At 62.6% G+C, this 15,985-nt stretch overlaps 3 protein-coding genes across 10 annotated transcripts; 1 reads left to right on the forward strand and 2 right to left on the reverse strand.

Annotated features, from left to right (window-relative positions):
* The first annotated feature begins 803 nt into the window (after positions 1-803).
* On the forward strand, positions 804-3,611 carry GIPC3 (GIPC PDZ domain containing family member 3). 2 transcript variants are annotated; one of them, XM_065699879.1, is made up of 6 exons: positions 804-1,819; positions 1,949-2,134; positions 2,338-2,518; positions 2,876-2,988; positions 3,171-3,252; positions 3,326-3,611. In XM_065699879.1, exons 1-6 carry the CDS (start codon positions 1,565-1,567, stop codon positions 3,475-3,477), a joined length of 969 nt encoding a protein of 322 aa, XP_065555951.1. In that variant the 5' UTR covers positions 804-1,564; the 3' UTR covers positions 3,478-3,611. The 2 variants fall into 2 exon arrangements, with proteins under 2 accessions (XP_065555951.1, XP_065555949.1); XM_065699877.1 differs by having other exon boundaries at positions 804-2,134.
* Positions 3,612-3,617: 6 nt separating this feature from the next.
* On the reverse strand, positions 3,618-8,648 carry TBXA2R (thromboxane A2 receptor). 6 transcript variants are annotated; one of them, XM_065699884.1, is made up of 6 exons: positions 8,512-8,648; positions 7,389-7,468; positions 6,506-6,572; positions 6,277-6,354; positions 4,465-5,346; positions 3,618-4,095 (listed from the first exon to the last, which is right to left on the reverse strand). In XM_065699884.1, the coding sequence occupies exons 5-6, from the start codon at positions 5,275-5,277 to the stop codon at positions 3,826-3,828; spliced, it is 1,083 nt and encodes a 360-aa protein (XP_065555956.1). In that variant the 5' UTR covers positions 5,278-5,346; positions 6,277-6,354; positions 6,506-6,572; positions 7,389-7,468; positions 8,512-8,648; the 3' UTR covers positions 3,618-3,825. The 6 variants fall into 6 exon arrangements, with proteins under 6 accessions (XP_065555956.1, XP_065555954.1, XP_065555952.1 ...); XM_065699882.1 differs by having other exon boundaries at positions 6,506-6,608; XM_065699880.1 differs by lacking the exon at positions 6,506-6,572.
* A 1,668-nt stretch (positions 8,649-10,316) lies between these two features.
* CACTIN (cactin, spliceosome C complex subunit) lies at positions 10,317-15,033 on the reverse strand. 2 transcript variants are annotated; one of them, XM_065699873.1, is made up of 10 exons: positions 14,850-15,033; positions 13,987-14,473; positions 13,382-13,477; positions 12,956-13,101; positions 12,715-12,877; positions 12,485-12,602; positions 12,099-12,291; positions 11,623-11,745; positions 11,211-11,461; positions 10,317-10,992 (listed from the first exon to the last, which is right to left on the reverse strand). In XM_065699873.1, exons 1-10 carry the CDS (start codon positions 14,972-14,974, stop codon positions 10,502-10,504), a joined length of 2,193 nt encoding a protein of 730 aa, XP_065555945.1. In that variant the 5' UTR covers positions 14,975-15,033; the 3' UTR covers positions 10,317-10,501. The 2 variants fall into 2 exon arrangements, with proteins under 2 accessions (XP_065555945.1, XP_065555944.1); XM_065699872.1 differs by having other exon boundaries at positions 11,211-11,485.
* Positions 15,034-15,985: the final 952 nt, after the last annotated feature.

The raw sequence follows: 15,985 nt of genomic DNA on the forward strand, positions 1-15,985 counted from the left end.
CACCTCAGAGACACCCCAAAGGCTCTTCGGTGGTGAATGAGTTGCATGACACAATGGCTGCTTTTAACTGGCATGTACTGAAAGGGAAGCAGCCAGGTACCTCCTGGCCCCTGGAACAGCTAAGGAAGCCTCTTGCTTGCCCTGTCCTGCAGTGCTGAGGTGGCACATTCCCTCCTGGCCTCCTCCTGCTTTATTTAATCCTCTCCATGGGTACCTTCAGCTCCCTGCCTGTCACCTCCTTCCACCGACTCTGGGACCAGGGAGGGCAGCTCCTGCCATCTGCAACAGCAGAGGCAAAGACAATCATTCTGGATGGGGGGCTGGCCCCAACCTCATGCACAGGTTCTGAGCTCCTGCCCAAGCCCATACAAGAGTGGGACCACCACACTGGTGGCTGTGTCCTAGCCCTGCCCTCCCAGGGGCTGCCTCTCACCAATCTCAGGCTGTTACTAGAGAGTGTCTTATTTTCTCACTTAGCACAACGTGGGTCAAGCCCTGGGTTCAACCTGGGGCTGGACTGTGCCTGCTTGGCTCCTGCCTGTGAGGTCTGTGCTCTGTCGAGTCTCCTGGTTGCCATCTCCTGGTGGCTGATTGGCTTGGGATGGAAGGTGGAGCAAATAAATAGCAGAGAAAACCAGCCTGGGCTCAGTGTGTTAATGCCTGGGGCCAAGGTCCCAGGGATGTTGGGGTGCAGGAGCCAGGGTGTTAGACTGGTTTGTGGTGGAAGGGACCTTAGAGCTGCTCCAGCTCCAACCCCTGCCACGGGCAGGGACCCCTTCCCCTAGAGCAGCTTGCTCCAAGCCCGTGTCCAACCTGGCTTTGAGCACTGCCAGGGATGGGGCAGCCACAGCTTCTCTGGGCACCCTGTGCCAGCGCCTCAGCACCCTCACAGGGAGGAGCTTTTGCCTTAGCTCCAGCCTGAACTTCCCGTTTCAGTCTGAACTCATCACCCCTTGTTCTGTCACTACAGTCCCTTATGCAGAGCCCCTCTCCAGCATCCTTGGAGCCCCCTTCAGATGCTGGAAGCTGCTCTGAGCTCTCCACACAGCTTCTCTTCTCCAGGTGAACAGCCCTGATGTTTTCAGCCTGTCTCCTATGGGAGCTGATCCAGCTCCTGATCATCCTTGTGGCCTCCTCTGGACATCCAACAGCTCCATGTCCTTATGTTGGGGACATCAGAACTGCAGCCAGTGCTGCAAGTGGGGTCTCACCAGAGCAGAGGGGCAGGATCATGACCTGCTGCTCATGCTCCTGTTTGATGTAGCCCAGCACACGGGGGTTTTCTGGGCTGCCCTGAGTTCTGGGAAGGGTGTGATGGAGCCAGGGCCTGTTCTGGGCCCAGTCTGTTAATACTTGGAGCTGTTCTGGGCCTAATCCCAGGGGTTTGGGGTGTGGAGCTGTGATACTGGCCCTGAGCCCCTCTCTGCAGCCGCACCAGGTGCGGTGGAGCTGGGGCCCTCTGTGCATGGCAGAGCTCACCTGATCCCAGGTCCCGGCTCAGGTTCCCGGCACTGGGATCACCTTTCGGCCCAGCACCATCTATAATTGAGAGGCACGGGCAGCCATGCGGCGCGCGGGCAGGCACGGCCGGCAGCCCCCGCAGGGCAGCCCCATGGAGAACGGTGTGGGGCAGGCACCAGGCGCCACCGAGCCCGCAGCTGAGGGGCCCCCGGCACCCCGTGCCCCCCGCACGCGCCCCAGGCTGGTGTTCTACACGCAGCTGGCACACGGCAGCCCCACGGGGCGCATCGAGGGCTTCACCAACGTCAAGGAGCTCTACACCAAAATCGCAGAGGTCTTCGGCATCTCCCCCACTGAGGTGAGGGGGGGCGTGGGCAGGGGCTGGGCCCTGGGTGCCCCCCAGACAGTGCTGCTCCTATGGGTGGCCCCTGCCCTGGCAACACCAATGGAGGGCCCCCAGCAGCTGATGTGGGGCTCCCTGGGGCAGATCCTCTTCTGCACTCTCAACACGCACAAAGTGGACATGCAGAAGCTGCTGGGGGGGCAAATCGGGCTGGAGGACTTCATCTTTGCCCACGTCCGGGGCGAGACGAAGGAGGTGGAGGTGACCAAGACAGAGGACGCTCTTGGCCTCACCATCACAGACAACGGGGCTGGTTACGCTTTCATCAAGGTGAACCGCCCCCCCGGGGGGCTGCCCTGGGGCCTGCAGGGTGACCCCCTCCCTGGCACCCCATTCCCATCACCTTCCTGAGGGTCTCCCCCACTGAGGGGAGGGCCCTGCCTGGCCATGGGGGTTTTATGGGTGGGGTGGGGGCTGTGTCGCTCTGTCCCTCCCCTGGTGCCACCGTGGTGCTGTGTACCCCCCGTCCACAGAGAATCAAGGAGGGGAGCATCATCAACCGGATCCGGGCGGTGTGTGTTGGGGACAGCATCGAGGCCATCAACGACCACACCATCGTGGGCTGCCGGCACTACGAGGTGGCACGGATGCTGCGGGAGCTGCCCCGGGCTCAGCCCTTCACCCTGCGCCTTGTGCAGCCCAAAAAGGCCTTTGGTGAGCTGGGGGACTCCCCCCGGCTCCCACCTGGGGGACCCCTGGAAGGACCAACCCCTCCCCAGGAACCACCACCCCTGTGTGCACCCCCCATCCTCGCATCACCCCTTGGGACACCCCTTGTGCTCTGCACCCCTGCACCTACTTGTGCTCCCAGGGGATGCCCCAATCCTCTGTGCACTGCCCTGTGCACTGCCACCCTGCACCCATGGGTGTTCCCATGCCCACACTGCCTGTGAGCATCCCCTGGCACAGTTCACCATGGGGTGCTGGGACACGTGGATTGGGATGGGGGTGTCGGGGCTGGAGGGTGTCAGGTTGGGGTCAGGTGCCCTCACCTCCCGTTCTGGGCTGCAGACATGATCGGGCAGCGGATGCGGAGCAGCAAGGCCCTGGGCGAAAGCAGAGTGAGCAGTGGAAAGGAGACGCTGCGGCTGCGGGCAGAGGGCCCGGCCATGCTGGAGGAGGGGGTAAGACCCCCAGGAACCCCTCACCCTGAGTCCCTGGACACAAACACAGTGCCCAGGGCATGCAAGGGCAGCCCCATGCTCCCGGGTGAGCCTGCCCCAGTGGGTGCCTTGCTGAGGGCACCCATGAGCATGGCTCGGTGGTACCGGGGGTCCCTGCTCTGTCACCCCCTGACCTCCTTCAGCCCAGCCCCTTCGAGGAAGAGGCCACGCGTCGGGTGGACGATCTGCTGGAGAGTTACATGGGCATCCGGGACAGCGAGCTGGGTGCGTGGGGTTGGGGGAATGAGGGGCTGCAGGGGGGCCCCCCAACTGCTCCTGACCCTCCTCTCTTCCGCAGCCTCGACCATGGTGGAGGTGGCGCAGGACAGCGCCGGCGTGGCGCAGCTCGCCCATGGCCTGGCCTCGGTGCTTGGGGACTTCGCTTTCCCCCAGGAGTTCGTGGCTGAGGTGTGGGCGGCCGTCTGCCCCCGCCAAGAGGGGCAGGAGTAGCGGGGGGGTCCCCGTCCTGCCCTGCCAGAGCTGCACCCAAGGCTGGGGCAGTGGGGGGCACCCCCCCCTCGCCCAGCTTCTCTTTGCACACCCCAAAACACGGCTGTGGCTCAGTAAAGCAGAGAGTGGAGGAGCCCAGGGCCTGTTCCTCTTTCTGTGTCCACCCAAGTGAGCACAGAGCTGCTTTATTGGGGGTCTTGTGTGGATGGGGACAAGGTGGGGGAGCAGCCTCACACCTCCTGCCCCCCTTTGGGTATTGGGTGGTGATGAGCACCTATGGGTGTGGATGATGGGGACAGTTGGTTACCCTAGGGTGGAGGCAGCTTCTCCTGTCCCCACATGGGGCCACTACTGCAGGACAGAGCTGGGTGTGAGCTTACGGCGTAGGGAGAGGTTGAAGACGGGGTAGAGGGAGGCGATGGAGGGCCGAGGCCGCAGTCCGGGGTAGATGCGCTGCAGCACGGCCCGGCGGAAGAGGATGTAGACCCAGGGGTCCAGGATCTGGTTCCAGGTGACCATGCGGATGTAGATGAGTAGCATCTTCTGCGTTTCCATGGGCAGTGTCTGGAGCTGGCCCTTGGCTGGCAGCTGCTGCAGCACCATCTGCACGATGAAGACCTGGGAGAAGGGGAAAAGGTGTCAGTGGGGGGAATCTGGTGGTTTGGGGGGTGGTTTGGGGTCAGGGAGATGAGGAGGGTCCAGGCTGGGCATTGAGCCTGTTGCAGAGAGATCCTGGGCTGGTCTGGGGGCCCTGCTCTGCCTGTGTGGGATACTGAGCCCCAGAGCCCATCATCCAGGCCCAACAGACAGAGCAGTGCCAGAGGGACACCAAGTCTCAGGGCATCACCAGGAGAACACCCCCAAACCTGGGACATCACCAGGAGGAGCATGGAGGGAAACCGAGGCTCAAAAGGGACACGGTGGGGGTGGGAAAATGAAGACCCAAACCCCCCCAGGAGAGTGAGGGGGGTGAACCCAGGTCCTCACCAGCAGGGGCATCCAGCAGATGGTGGCGATGATCATGATGCCCACGAGCTGCACCATCATCTCCACCTCACTGTCCCGGCGCCGCTGCACTGACTCCCGGTCATGGTAGACGCGGCAGAGTGTCACCACGCTCACCGTGTTGAAGACAAAGGACAGCAGCACAGAGAAGATGCCCAGCAGAGCGAAGAGCAGGCAGAAGATGATGTCCCCGGTGTCAGGCAGGAGGGTGAGGAAGCACCAGGAGCCGGGGTACTGCAGCGTGTACCGGCCCAGCCCCAGCACCGGCAGAAGCCCCAGCAGGCAGGAGAAGCCCCACACCAGCCCCACGATGGACCAGGCGCGGCGCTTCGAGACGCTGGTGGAGCGGGAGAAGGGGCGGTTGATGCCGAAGAACCTCTCTCCTGCCATGGTGGCCCCCAGCAGCAGCGGGCACTGCCCGAAGAAGACCATGGAAAAGCCAAGGAAGTTGCAGAGGTGGCAGCCGGGGTCCACCTTCACCCAGGCGAATTTGATGAAGTGGTAGGGGATGATGACCGAGGCAGTCACCAGCAGCCCCATGAAGTCTGTGACCACCAGCCCACAGAGGAAGACAAGGAAGGAGGAGCGGGCCTGGCTGGAGAGCTTGCGGGAGGAGCTGAGCAGGACACAGAGGGCGAAGAGGTTGGAGCCGAGGCCGATGAGGCCGAAGGTGGTGGAGAACCAGGGCGAGGTGATGCTGCTCTGTGCAGAGTCATGCCCGTCACTAGTGTTGAACACCCCAAAGCACGCATCCAACCGGCTGCCATTGGAGGGATCCATGTCCACCCACCCCATCAGGTGTACTCCTGGCTTGGCTCTATGGCGTGTGTGTCCCACCAGTGCTGGCACTGGTCCTGCCTTGCCCTGTGAGGACAATCACAGAATCCCCGACTGGTTTGGGTTGACGGGACCTTAAAGCTCCTCCAGCTCCAACACCTCCACGGGCAGGGACCCCTTCCACTGGAGCAGCTTGCTCCAAGCCCCTGTGTCCAACCTGGCCTTGAGCACTGCCAGGGATGGGGCAGCCACAGCTTCTCTGGGCACCCTGTGCCAGCGCCTCAGCACCCTCCCAGGGAAGAGCTTCTGCCTAAGAGCTCATCTCAGTCTCCCCTCTGGCAGGTTCAAGCCATTCCCCTTGGCCTGTCCCTACAGGCCCTTGTCCCAAGCCCCTCTCCAGGTTCCCTGCAGCCCCTTTAGGCACTGGAGCTGCTCTCAGGTCTCCCCTTCAGGAGCCTTCTCTTCTCCAGGCTGCCCCAGCCCAGCTCTCCCAGCCTGGCTCCAGAGCAGAGCTGCTCCAGCCCTTGCAGCAGCTCCGTGGCCTCCTCTGGACTCACTCCAACAGCTGCACGTCCCTCTGGTGCTGGGGACACCCCAAGAGTGTGCCAAGAGGGGTCTCAGGGACAGAAACAAGGTGGGGGTTTGGGGCTGCTCCCCCATGGTCAAACCTACCCAGCACCCGCTCAGGGCAGCAGATGTGGGGCTGTAGTGAGGGGACACTCACCAGCACCATGGGGTTGGCACAGCGTGGGGTGCAGCTGGTCAGGATTAACAGTCCCGGGCCCCGAGCCATGGGCGCTGCTGCCTCAAGGCTCTAACCAAACGCAGCGGGTGCTGGGATCACAGCATCGGCAGCTCCGGGAATGGGGAATGGGTGCCCACCCCTGGGATCAGACTCGGACCAGACACCCCCGTCCTCCTGGGACCCTTTTCTCCAGGCTCTGGATGTTCCTGTCCCCCGTCCCCCCACCATACCCAGCCTGGTGCCCCCCATGGGATGCTCGGTTTTGCCCCTACCTGTCACGTCTGTGGAATGTCACGCTCCTTGTGCAGGGTGGCCCTGGTCTCTGCCCTCTGTCCACACAGGATCCCAGCCTGGTTTGGGTTGGAAGGGAACCTTAAAGCTCCACCAGTTCCAGCCCCTGCCACAGGCAGGGACCCCTTCCACTGGAGCAGCTTGCTCCAAGCCCCTGTGTCCAACCTGGCCTTGAGCACTGCCAGGGATGGGGCAGCCACAGCTTCTTACCCTTAATGGCCACTGGGGAGCAGGGAAGGGAGTGAGAGTGGGACACGTCCCCATCCCTGTCCCGGTCCTGCTGGCAGAGCATGGCGGTGATTCACTGCCCCGGCTTTTTCCATGAGACAAGAGTGAAAACTTGTGCTGTTTGTTTGCTCTGGTCCCCCCCCCGCCCATGGCTGCAGTGGCCCCAAAGGCATCAGTCCCCTTGAGGCACATGGTGAAGCCTCAGTGAGACAGATCCAGGTCCCTGAGGGCCCACCAGCCTTTCCTGCATCCCACTGGGATCCCCACGGTAATGCCCCAGCTCAGAGGTCCCACTCCAGGTGTCCCCTGACGTGCCTGGGTGCTGTCCCCAAGCATGTCTTGCATCCTCCCAACCCCAGGGTGGTTCCTGCACTGGTTGGGGATCAGGACCCATGGGACGATGCTGCCCAGCTGCCTCCATCACCTGTGGACTCACAGCCATGGGATGCTCTGGGCTCCCAAGGCTGTGCCTTGGCACACCACGACCTCTGTTTGGGTGCACGGTCACTGTGTGGCAGGATGTCACCCCTCTCCCCACAGTGCCAGCTCCACACTACACATCCCAAACCCCACCATCACCCACATCCTCTTCCCTCCTGCCTTGGAGCTTCCGTGATCTGGACTCTCATTGCCAGCAGAGCTAGGGACAGCAGGGACACCACAGGCCAAGGACTGGGCACGATGCTAGGGTGGGCTCAAGGGTTGAGCATTCGTGTGCTGCCCTGGGCAGAGCTGCCTTGGAACTGTGCAGCTCTTAGAGGGGATAAGGCATTAAAGAGGGGCCATTCAGCCGCTGCCTCACACACATCAGAGCAGAGGCACTCATTGGGTGGGGTTCACGTGGGATGGGGGGATCCTCACTCACCGTCCTGTGGAGGAGATGCCCTGAGCCTGCACGTGGCTTTGAGGTTACTGGATCTGGCCAAACCCTCTTCCAGGGAGCTCCTGCGGATGAAGGCAAAGGGGTGAAATCCCAGCAGAGAGGAGCAGCTGAGGGGTGGGAGGTGCTGGATGCAGAGGTGCGGGTATTAACAGGGCTTAGAGTTGGCATCATGGAGATGCCCCATGGGATGCCCAGGCCCCACTTCCTGCCCTTGGCCACATCCGAGCTCAGGGAGGGGAAGGCAGGAGGCGGAGCGGGAGCACAGGCAGCTGCTCCTTATCAGCGTTCCCAGCCCATCACTTCCCCGGTTCCTCAGGCAGGGGGTGGGGGGCGCTGAGAAGGGAGGTTTCTGGGCAAGGGGACACCACAGGGAGACCCCCATTGCCCTTCCAGCAGATGTCCCTCCTGCAGGTGATCCCACAGGGCACCGCTGGGCACAGGGATGGTCCCAGCACCCACCACCCCCAGGATGGTGCTCTCTGGGTGGCGGATCAGTTTGAGGACATCAGCTGGGATGATGATGAGATAAGGATGGGATAACAGCCACACCATGTGGACAGGAACCCAGCAGGGCTCCTGCATCCTTCCCTGGACCCACAGCCATCAAGGGGACCCACTGCTGGGGTCCTGGGCTGGCCTGGAGCGGGGACACCCCTGGGACATGCAAGACAGGGACACCGATGTGGAGCGGTGACACAGGAGCAGCAGCAATCCCTGCCAGGCTCGGTGGCTGTGGCCCATAGCAAGGGGGCCGGGCAGGGTCCGCCCCGACGTGGGGGTGGCCGGTGCTGGGGGGAAGCTTGGGACATGTCAGCCCCGGACACCCGGCCCAGAGTACGGACAGGCACAAAGCGCGGGGTGGGCACCGCCCGTCCCTGTCACCCCCGGGGGGTCTCCAGGTCTCCCTGCAGTCCCGGCCCCCACCGCGTCCACCGGAGTCCCTCCGTTCCTGCGTCCTAGCTCCTGTGTGCCCATCCCCGCTCCGTCCACCCGGACGCATCCGCCCCCGCCGCTGCCGCTGGGACCCACTCAGCTCCTCCCCGCGCACCCCGGGTCCCCCCGCCCCGCCCCGGTCCCCGCAGCATCCCCCGGCCCCGACTCTCACCTGCCCCGCGGCCGAGCAGCGCTGCAACCCCGGCGCCGCGGTCCCGGCCGCGCTCAGCAGCGCCCGGCTCGGCCCCGCTTTACTCATTTGTTTACCCGAGACGGATTCCTGCGTTCGGAGGATGGAGCGGGGGGGGCGGCGCTGGCGGGCGGGACCCGCGGACCAGCACCCATCGAGCCCCTGGGTGACACCGGGCACACCATGGACCAGCACCCATCGAGCCCCTGGGTGACACCGGGCACACCATGGACCAGCACCCATCGAGCCCATGGGTGACACCACGCACACCATGAACCAGCACCCATCGAGCCCATGGGTGACACCGGGCACACCATGGACCAGCACCCATCGAGCCTCTGGGTGACACCGTGCACACCATGGACCAGCACCCATCGAGCCCATGGGTGATACTGGGCACCCTACGGACCAGCACCTGTCAGGCCCATGGGTGCGTGTGCCCGGGGGGGCAGGCAGTGAAGGAGGGAGAGCTCCAGCCACTGCCTTTGGGGTTCTTCCCTATTTCCTCCCAGGCCAGCCCTGGCTGAGCCTTCACACGCTTCCTGCACCCCCAGTGCTGAGCTTTAAATAACTCACAGGAAGGAGATGCCGGGGATGTTACCCAGCCCCAGGGATGTCCGGCAGGATGGGGATGGAGATGCAGATGGGACAAGCACGTGTGGGTGTAAGGCTCTTGGGGCTCCCCACACCCCTGCCGCTGAGCCCTGGCATGATGGGGGGGGGGCTGCAGCAGGCATGGGACCCCCCTGAGCACCAGCTCCCATGGCCTGGGCATGGCTGGATGCGGCCAGTGGCGCTGAGAACAGCAGGACGGGGCAGTCCTCCTGAGCTCTGGGGGGAGATGACAGCTGTGGGGCAGACCCTGAGTGCAGGGAGCCCCCCAACAGCAAGGCTGGCTCTGCCCCAGTGCTGGGGGTCCCCAGCAAGTCCCTTGGCTGTGGGGCCGTAGCAGGGAGCAGGATGCAGCGAGGCTGCCTGCGGGGAGGAAACAGCCTTGCTGCAGCAGTTCATGGCCAAGACGAGGTTTCCTCACATTCCGGCATCATTCTGGCTTCAGCACCCGCCAGGTTCAGAAGCTGCTGGGGACGGGGCCATGTGGGGTGACTCCTGAGCATTGGCTGTGTCCCAGGCCAGCACCAGGAGGGACCAATACCAGCAAGTCCCAGCTCAGCCTTGAAGGCGCCCAATACCCCTGAGCGATGGTTGAGGCTCTCAGGAACACCCAAGCTCAGGCCGGGGCAGCCCGGAGCTGCTGAGGCACCGGGTGGGAGGGACCGCAGGGTAGATTTTCCCCTGTAAGGAGATGTCCCATCCACCACCCTCTCCTCCTCCCTGCCAAGGCAGGCGCCTCACAGCCACTGAACCTTCATCCCACGACCAGGGTCAGGAGGGGGTGGTGGCTCTCCCAGCCCGGGGAAACCAGATCCCAGGGTGGAATGTGCCAGAAACAGGGCTGGCCAGGAGGGTGATGGGCCCAGGGATCCATCTGGGGAGGAGCAAGGGTGGCTGCAGCTGGGGAACATCTGGTCTGGCACCAGCAATGGGAGTGTGTGGGGCTGGGAAGGGGACACTGGGGGCAAGGAGAGTGCATGGGGCTGGACCAGGCACTCCAGGGTGACAGCAGAAGGAAAGAGGTGACAGACCCTGAAGATGTGCATGGGGACACCCTCAAGCACTACCCAGCAACCAGAAGAGCTCCCAGTGCTGGCCCAGTGTGGTACTGGCTGGTGGGGACGTGCAGGACAGGAGTGAGCAGCATGGGGCGCCCACACCCAGCAACACACTGCTTAAACAACCCCTATTTATTGGTACCAAAGTCTCAGGGTCCCTCAGGATAAAAGCAAGGACAGGGAAATCCCTCAGGAACAGGCCCTGTGCTGGGCCACGCCTTGGGGATGGCTGTGGGGCAGTGCATGTGATTGGGAGCGAGAGCCCCTTGTGCCAGGGCTCTGGAGGTGAGTGGGGCAGCTCCTCATCTGCGATAACGGTACCGCTTGAAGTGGAACCACAGCTGGAAGATCCCATTAGCAAACTGGCAGCGGAAGCCGTGCCGGTGGGAGTACTCCCACTCGCGGTTGACGATCTTGAAGGCGATATCCTCATAGGGGGGCCCAGCGTGGAAGCGCAGGATGGCAAAGTCCTTGTTGTCCTGACAGGCCTCCAGGAAGTACTCGGGCGTCGAGCGCTTGTCAATGAGGTCGGGGTAGAAGATGTTGAACTTGTAGCCCTGCACGATCTTGGGAGGAGGATTGTCAAAGTCATAGTGGGTCTGGTTGTACTTGTTCCACTCGAAGCCTGTGTGCACCCGGTTGAAGAAGCGGGGCTTGCGGGGCCGGTACTTGTCAGCCCAGAGATAAGCTTTGCCTGTGAGGGGCATCTCCACACTGAACTGTGCTTCATCTGCACCCATCCCCTCCTTAGCCTTACGGAAGAAGATGTCATCAGTGCTCTCGGTGGCATCACCTACAGGAAGTAGAGGTAACAATTGGTCACAGCATCATGGAATGGTTTGGGTTGGAAGGGACCTCAAAGCTCATCTAGCCCACCCCTTGCCATGGGCAGGGACACCTTCCACTAGAGCAGCTTGCTCCAAGCCCCATCTGCCTAAGATCTCATCTCAGTCTGTTCCCCCTCTAGTCCTGCACCCTGAAGCACATGTTGGCAAGCACAGGGGCTCCTACCTGTGACCTGCAGCTGCTGACGCAGGAGCAGCAGGCGATGAGTGTCCTCCTCGGCCTCCAGCACATGGGCATCGAAGGGCAGCTCGTTGGTGCTCAGCAGCCGGGGGCTGTACTTCCCTGCATCGTAGTCATCCAGGCTCTGCTGGATCAGGTCCTCCTCCATCAGCACAGCCTCTCCCTTGGCCTCTGAATCCTGCTCAGCCTCTGGCTCTGAGGACGGCCCTGGCTGTACCATCTCCTCTGGATCTAGCCTGCAAGGAAGAGAGAAGAGAGGACTGGGACGGGGATGGTACCCTTGTTCTGTGCTCACCTGAGGTCCGTCTACCAAAGGACAGGAGAACAAGGCTGCATCTTCTGCCTTGGGTGTCCCATGGGAGAGCCTTAGATGCTGCCCATAGGAAGGGCTTCCTACCTGTCGCTGGGGGAGGCCAGCTCCTGCTTGATGATAGGAAAGAGTGGTTCACTCTCCACACCCTGCTCCTGCTTCAACTTGTACAGCTTCTGGCGCAGCACATCCTGGTGCCGCTCCCGCAGCCTGCGAGGACGAGAGGAGCTGTCAGGTCCCACCCAGCAGAACCCCCTCGTGCCCACATTTCCTAGAGTTCTGACACCACCACGTCAGCTGGAAATCTGCTGAGGTTTATAAGGTCTGTGGCTGCACCACCCTTCAGTTTGATTCCCTCTTGGAGACCTCACTGTAAACATTGCTGCTGCAGAAGGGACTATCCCCAGCTCTTCTCCCCTCTTGGCACAAGCTACCACTCAGGAAAATGTAAAACCCCTCCAGTAGTGATTTTGGGTTTGTGTCCCCCTGCCAGCTCTGCTCACAGCAGGGTCTGTGCTGCCCCTTCCCAAAGCCTTGGCCAAGGGGCAGCCCCTGGCTCTTACCTGGCCCGAGCCATGTAAGCCTTCAGCTGCTGCAGCAGACTCTCCCAGTACCCAATGTCCAGGTTGGGGCCTCCTGCCCGGATCTTGCTCTCAATGCCCTGGTACAGCACTTGCAGCTGGTTGTATGTCTTCCCCTTGAACACGGACTGCACATCGGAGCTGACCGAGGCATTGACGCCATCCCGACGCTCTCCTGGACACACAGACAAGGGCAATCAGGTCTCAGGGTGCCCAACCTGCTTTCAACAAGGCCTGAAGCAGATCCACAGCCTTCATCCAGCAGATCCCAGATTGCTCCTCTGAGCCCCAGCGCACACAGCAGACCCTACAACCCACCACTCACATCCCCTCTTGACACCCACACCAGGCTCTGCCCTCCCACTTACCTGGTCCTCCTTTCCCAGAGGCCTCCAGTTTGCGGAGCTTGGCTATCTCATCCTCCGTGATGATGGTCATGTCCCTCCAGAAGTCCACATTCTTCCCTTGCTCCAACTCCATGTAAACCTGCAGGCAGAAGACAAGCAGGGCATCAGGCTCCTGGTCCACACCACAGGTAGGGAAGCAGAGCTGTAGGGGGAGAAGCCTTGAGCACAGTGGTGGCAGAGCTAGTAGGTACCTGGATGTCCTCCACCAGATCCTCCATGTCAGAGACAGTCAGGCCGTTCAGGAAGGTGTAGGGCTCGTGCATCTCCACAGCCAGATCGTCATCCTCTGCGCTGATGTACTTGGCCAGAAGGTCAATAGGCTTTGCTCTCCCATCCCGAATCCGGATCTTGGACCTAAAGGAAAGAGACAGCCATCAGTGCCTGCCACTCCCTGCTCCCTGCTGGGCCTGTCCCCCGGAGCCGCACATCTACCGCAGCTTGGCCTGCTGCAGGTGGAAGTTGTCCTCCTGCTCCTCCCAGGTTTTGAAGTGCTCCGCCTCCTTCTCCCGCTGCAGCATCTCCAGCTCCTGCTCACGCATCGCCTTCTCCCGCTCTCGCTCCAGACGCAGCTGCTTCACCTGCCAGGGCAGAGGGAGACGTGAGGCCGCTGTGGACACAACCCCGCACCTTGGTGCTGTGACCTGGCGCTCGTCCTCCGCAGCACCTCAAAGCTGGACCGAACCCCATGAGAAGAGCCTTCTCAACATGGAATAGCAGAAATCTACTGTGCACCCCCCCCAGTCCTGCATCCTGTGGGCACCCCTAATGAGAAGAACAAGGGCAATTTTTCAGGTGAGAACTGGCCTAGCCACAGGGTTCTCAGCTGGATGGTTTGAGGGAAGAGGCATCTGACCCCACCTTCTGCAGCTCTAGGCGATTGTCCTCCTGGATTCGCTTGTTTCTCTCCTTCAGGTCCTTTTCATCCAAGTGACTGATTCCTTTCTTTTCCAGTGCCTGAAAAGGAGCGGCCAAGGGCAGCCATGAAACCCAGTGACTTCTACAGCCCCAACCAGCTAGCAAATCCCATCACATCCACCTGCTTCCACTGCTCCAGCGAGCTGTGATCCTGTCAAAGGTCCCCCAGTCCCTTAAAATCCCACTCCTGAAGCCCCTCAGTGAAGCATGAGCACTAACACACTGATGAATACTGCTCAGCTCTCGGCCTGCAGCACGCAGTAGGTCCAGGTCCCTCTCCTGTCCCCTGCCCCACCTCCTCACCCTGCACCCCTTAGCTTAGTCCTCAAGAGAAGGAAAGGAGATAAAACCCCACCAAGCTTGTCAGAAATGCCCGTCTGCTGCCCTAGAGCAGTGCTTTACTCTTACAGAGCTGCTCTTCGCCTTACAGAGGTTCCCACCTCAAGCAAAGCTCCCTCAAAGATGCACAGCTCCTCTGTCCTGTTGTTTGGCAGCCACGGGAGCACGGTCTCCCTTGAGCAGCAACACACGGGCACTGAGGAGCTCACCTTGCTCCAGATGAAGGTGCCCAGCAGATTGTTGTCCCCGAAGGGATTGTCAGTGTTGGTGTAACCCATGTACTCTTCTCCCCATCCCATCTTCTCCCGCTTCTTCCTCTCCTTGGCCTCCTTCTTGGCCAGCCGCCGAGCCCGCTTCTCCTCGGGTGTCTCCAGGGCTTTCATGAGCGCAGCCTGCTTCTTCTTCTCCTCCTTCAGCCTCAGGCGCTCCTGGAGGCTCAGCTGCTGCCCCATCTCCTCCCGGCCCCGGCAGCGCGATGGGGAGGGGGAGCTGACAGAGGACACGGAAGACTTGGAGCCGTCCCTCCTCCTCCGCTCCCTGCTCCGGGCTCTCCTCCGGTCCCGCTCACGCTCGGAGCTCGACCCGGAGGAGCGGCCCCGGGAGTGCGAGCGGTGCCTCCTGCGGCTGCTGCGGCGCTGGTCCCGGCTTCTGCTCTTGCTCTGCTTCCATCTCTGCCGCTCATCGCCAGACTCGGGGCTGCGGCGGGGGAAGGGGCGCTGGGGACACGGCTCCTGCTCTGCGCCGGGGAGCGCGGGCGCGGGGACCGCCGCTCCCCGCTGCGGCCGCGCCAGAGCCCCGAGAAAGCTCCAGGGCGCTCGTTCCGCGGCACCGGCCGCACCTTCAGCCCCGAACGGGCTCGTTCTGTGCCACGGCCGAGGCTCTGCGAGGCGCCCACCGGCCCGGGGGCACCGGAGCCCACCCCAGGGCCCCGCGGGGCCTCACTCCCCGCCGCGGCCTAGCCCCGGCCCCGCCGCGGCCTACCCCCGGCCTGCGCCGGGCCTTCCTTCCGCGCCGGGCCCCGCTGCACAGAGCCGGGCCCGCCCCGCCCCATCTCCCCCCGGTCCACGCTCACCCCGAGCTCGGCTCCCGCCGGCGACCCCCGCTCCGGCTGCGCCGCCGCCGCTTCCCCCGGCTGCCGGAGCGCTCCCGGCCCCGCTCCCGGTACCGCCGCGCCGGGCTGGGCGACCTAGAGCCCATCGGCGGCGGCGGCGACAGCTCCGCCCCGCGGCCCTCAGCAGCTCCCGGCCAGCCCCGAGCCCAGCTGCGGCCGGGGCTTAGGCCAGCGGCGGGGCGGAGCCAAGCGGGGCCGCTCCTCCCCCTCCTTCCTCGCTCCGTTTCAGCCCCCGCGCGGCTCGGCGGCAGGAAGCAGGCAGAGCCGGCACAGCACAGACGATGCTTTTATCACAGAGCAGGAGCATCCGGTACAGTCCTCTGGAACGAGGGAGCCCCTCAGAACAACCAAGAACATCAGGAAAGCTCACGGCTTCACCCCCAGCGCGAGAAACATGACAACAGCCACGGGTTGGCATCACACCGCGGCTGCCAGCCCGCCCGCGTCCCGCTGCTTACATACATTCGTTACACGGTGCACGCACAGAGCGGACACAGAATGAGCAGGAACAGGAACATCACCAGAACAGACTCGGGTCTGATGTAGACATCAACAGAAAGGAAAACCCAGCACGGTCCAGAACGCCTGAGCTGCGGCTTCTACCTTGTCCTCACCGGAGCAGGACAGCTGGGAGCGAGAGACAGGGAGGAGCAGAGCCCACGCCGGCAGCCGTGCCCGCGCCAGCTCCGTACCAACACCTACAAGTGCTTGAGCTTCACTAAAACACGTCTGAAAGCGCAGTTTGGGCACTCGGGGCGCTCTGTGCCAGCCCCGTGGTGTACCCCTTCAGAGCCTTCACAGGAGCTTGATGGCAAGCATGACAAAGATGCCGGTTTTCTCTTGCCAAATCCATCTGCACTTTGGCAATAGCCAGAGCCGAAAGCTCACTAGGGCATGTCCCACAGAGCCAAGAGTTCCAGACGGGATGATAGGGATGAAGGAGAGCAAACAGCTACATGGGGACCAGCTGTCTCATAGGGCTGCTCTGCTCAAACCTTAGTGGAGTAAGAGAAACATGGTGCTTCCTCTTAACGATGGAGAGAGCAGGGGGTTACACCAGGGAGCTTCTGGGTCACTACAGAAAACCCTGACCAAGA

This window comes from Lathamus discolor, chromosome 21 (genome assembly GCF_037157495.1).
Source record: "Lathamus discolor isolate bLatDis1 chromosome 21, bLatDis1.hap1, whole genome shotgun sequence".
Taxonomy (NCBI): domain Eukaryota; kingdom Metazoa; phylum Chordata; class Aves; order Psittaciformes; family Psittacidae; genus Lathamus; species Lathamus discolor.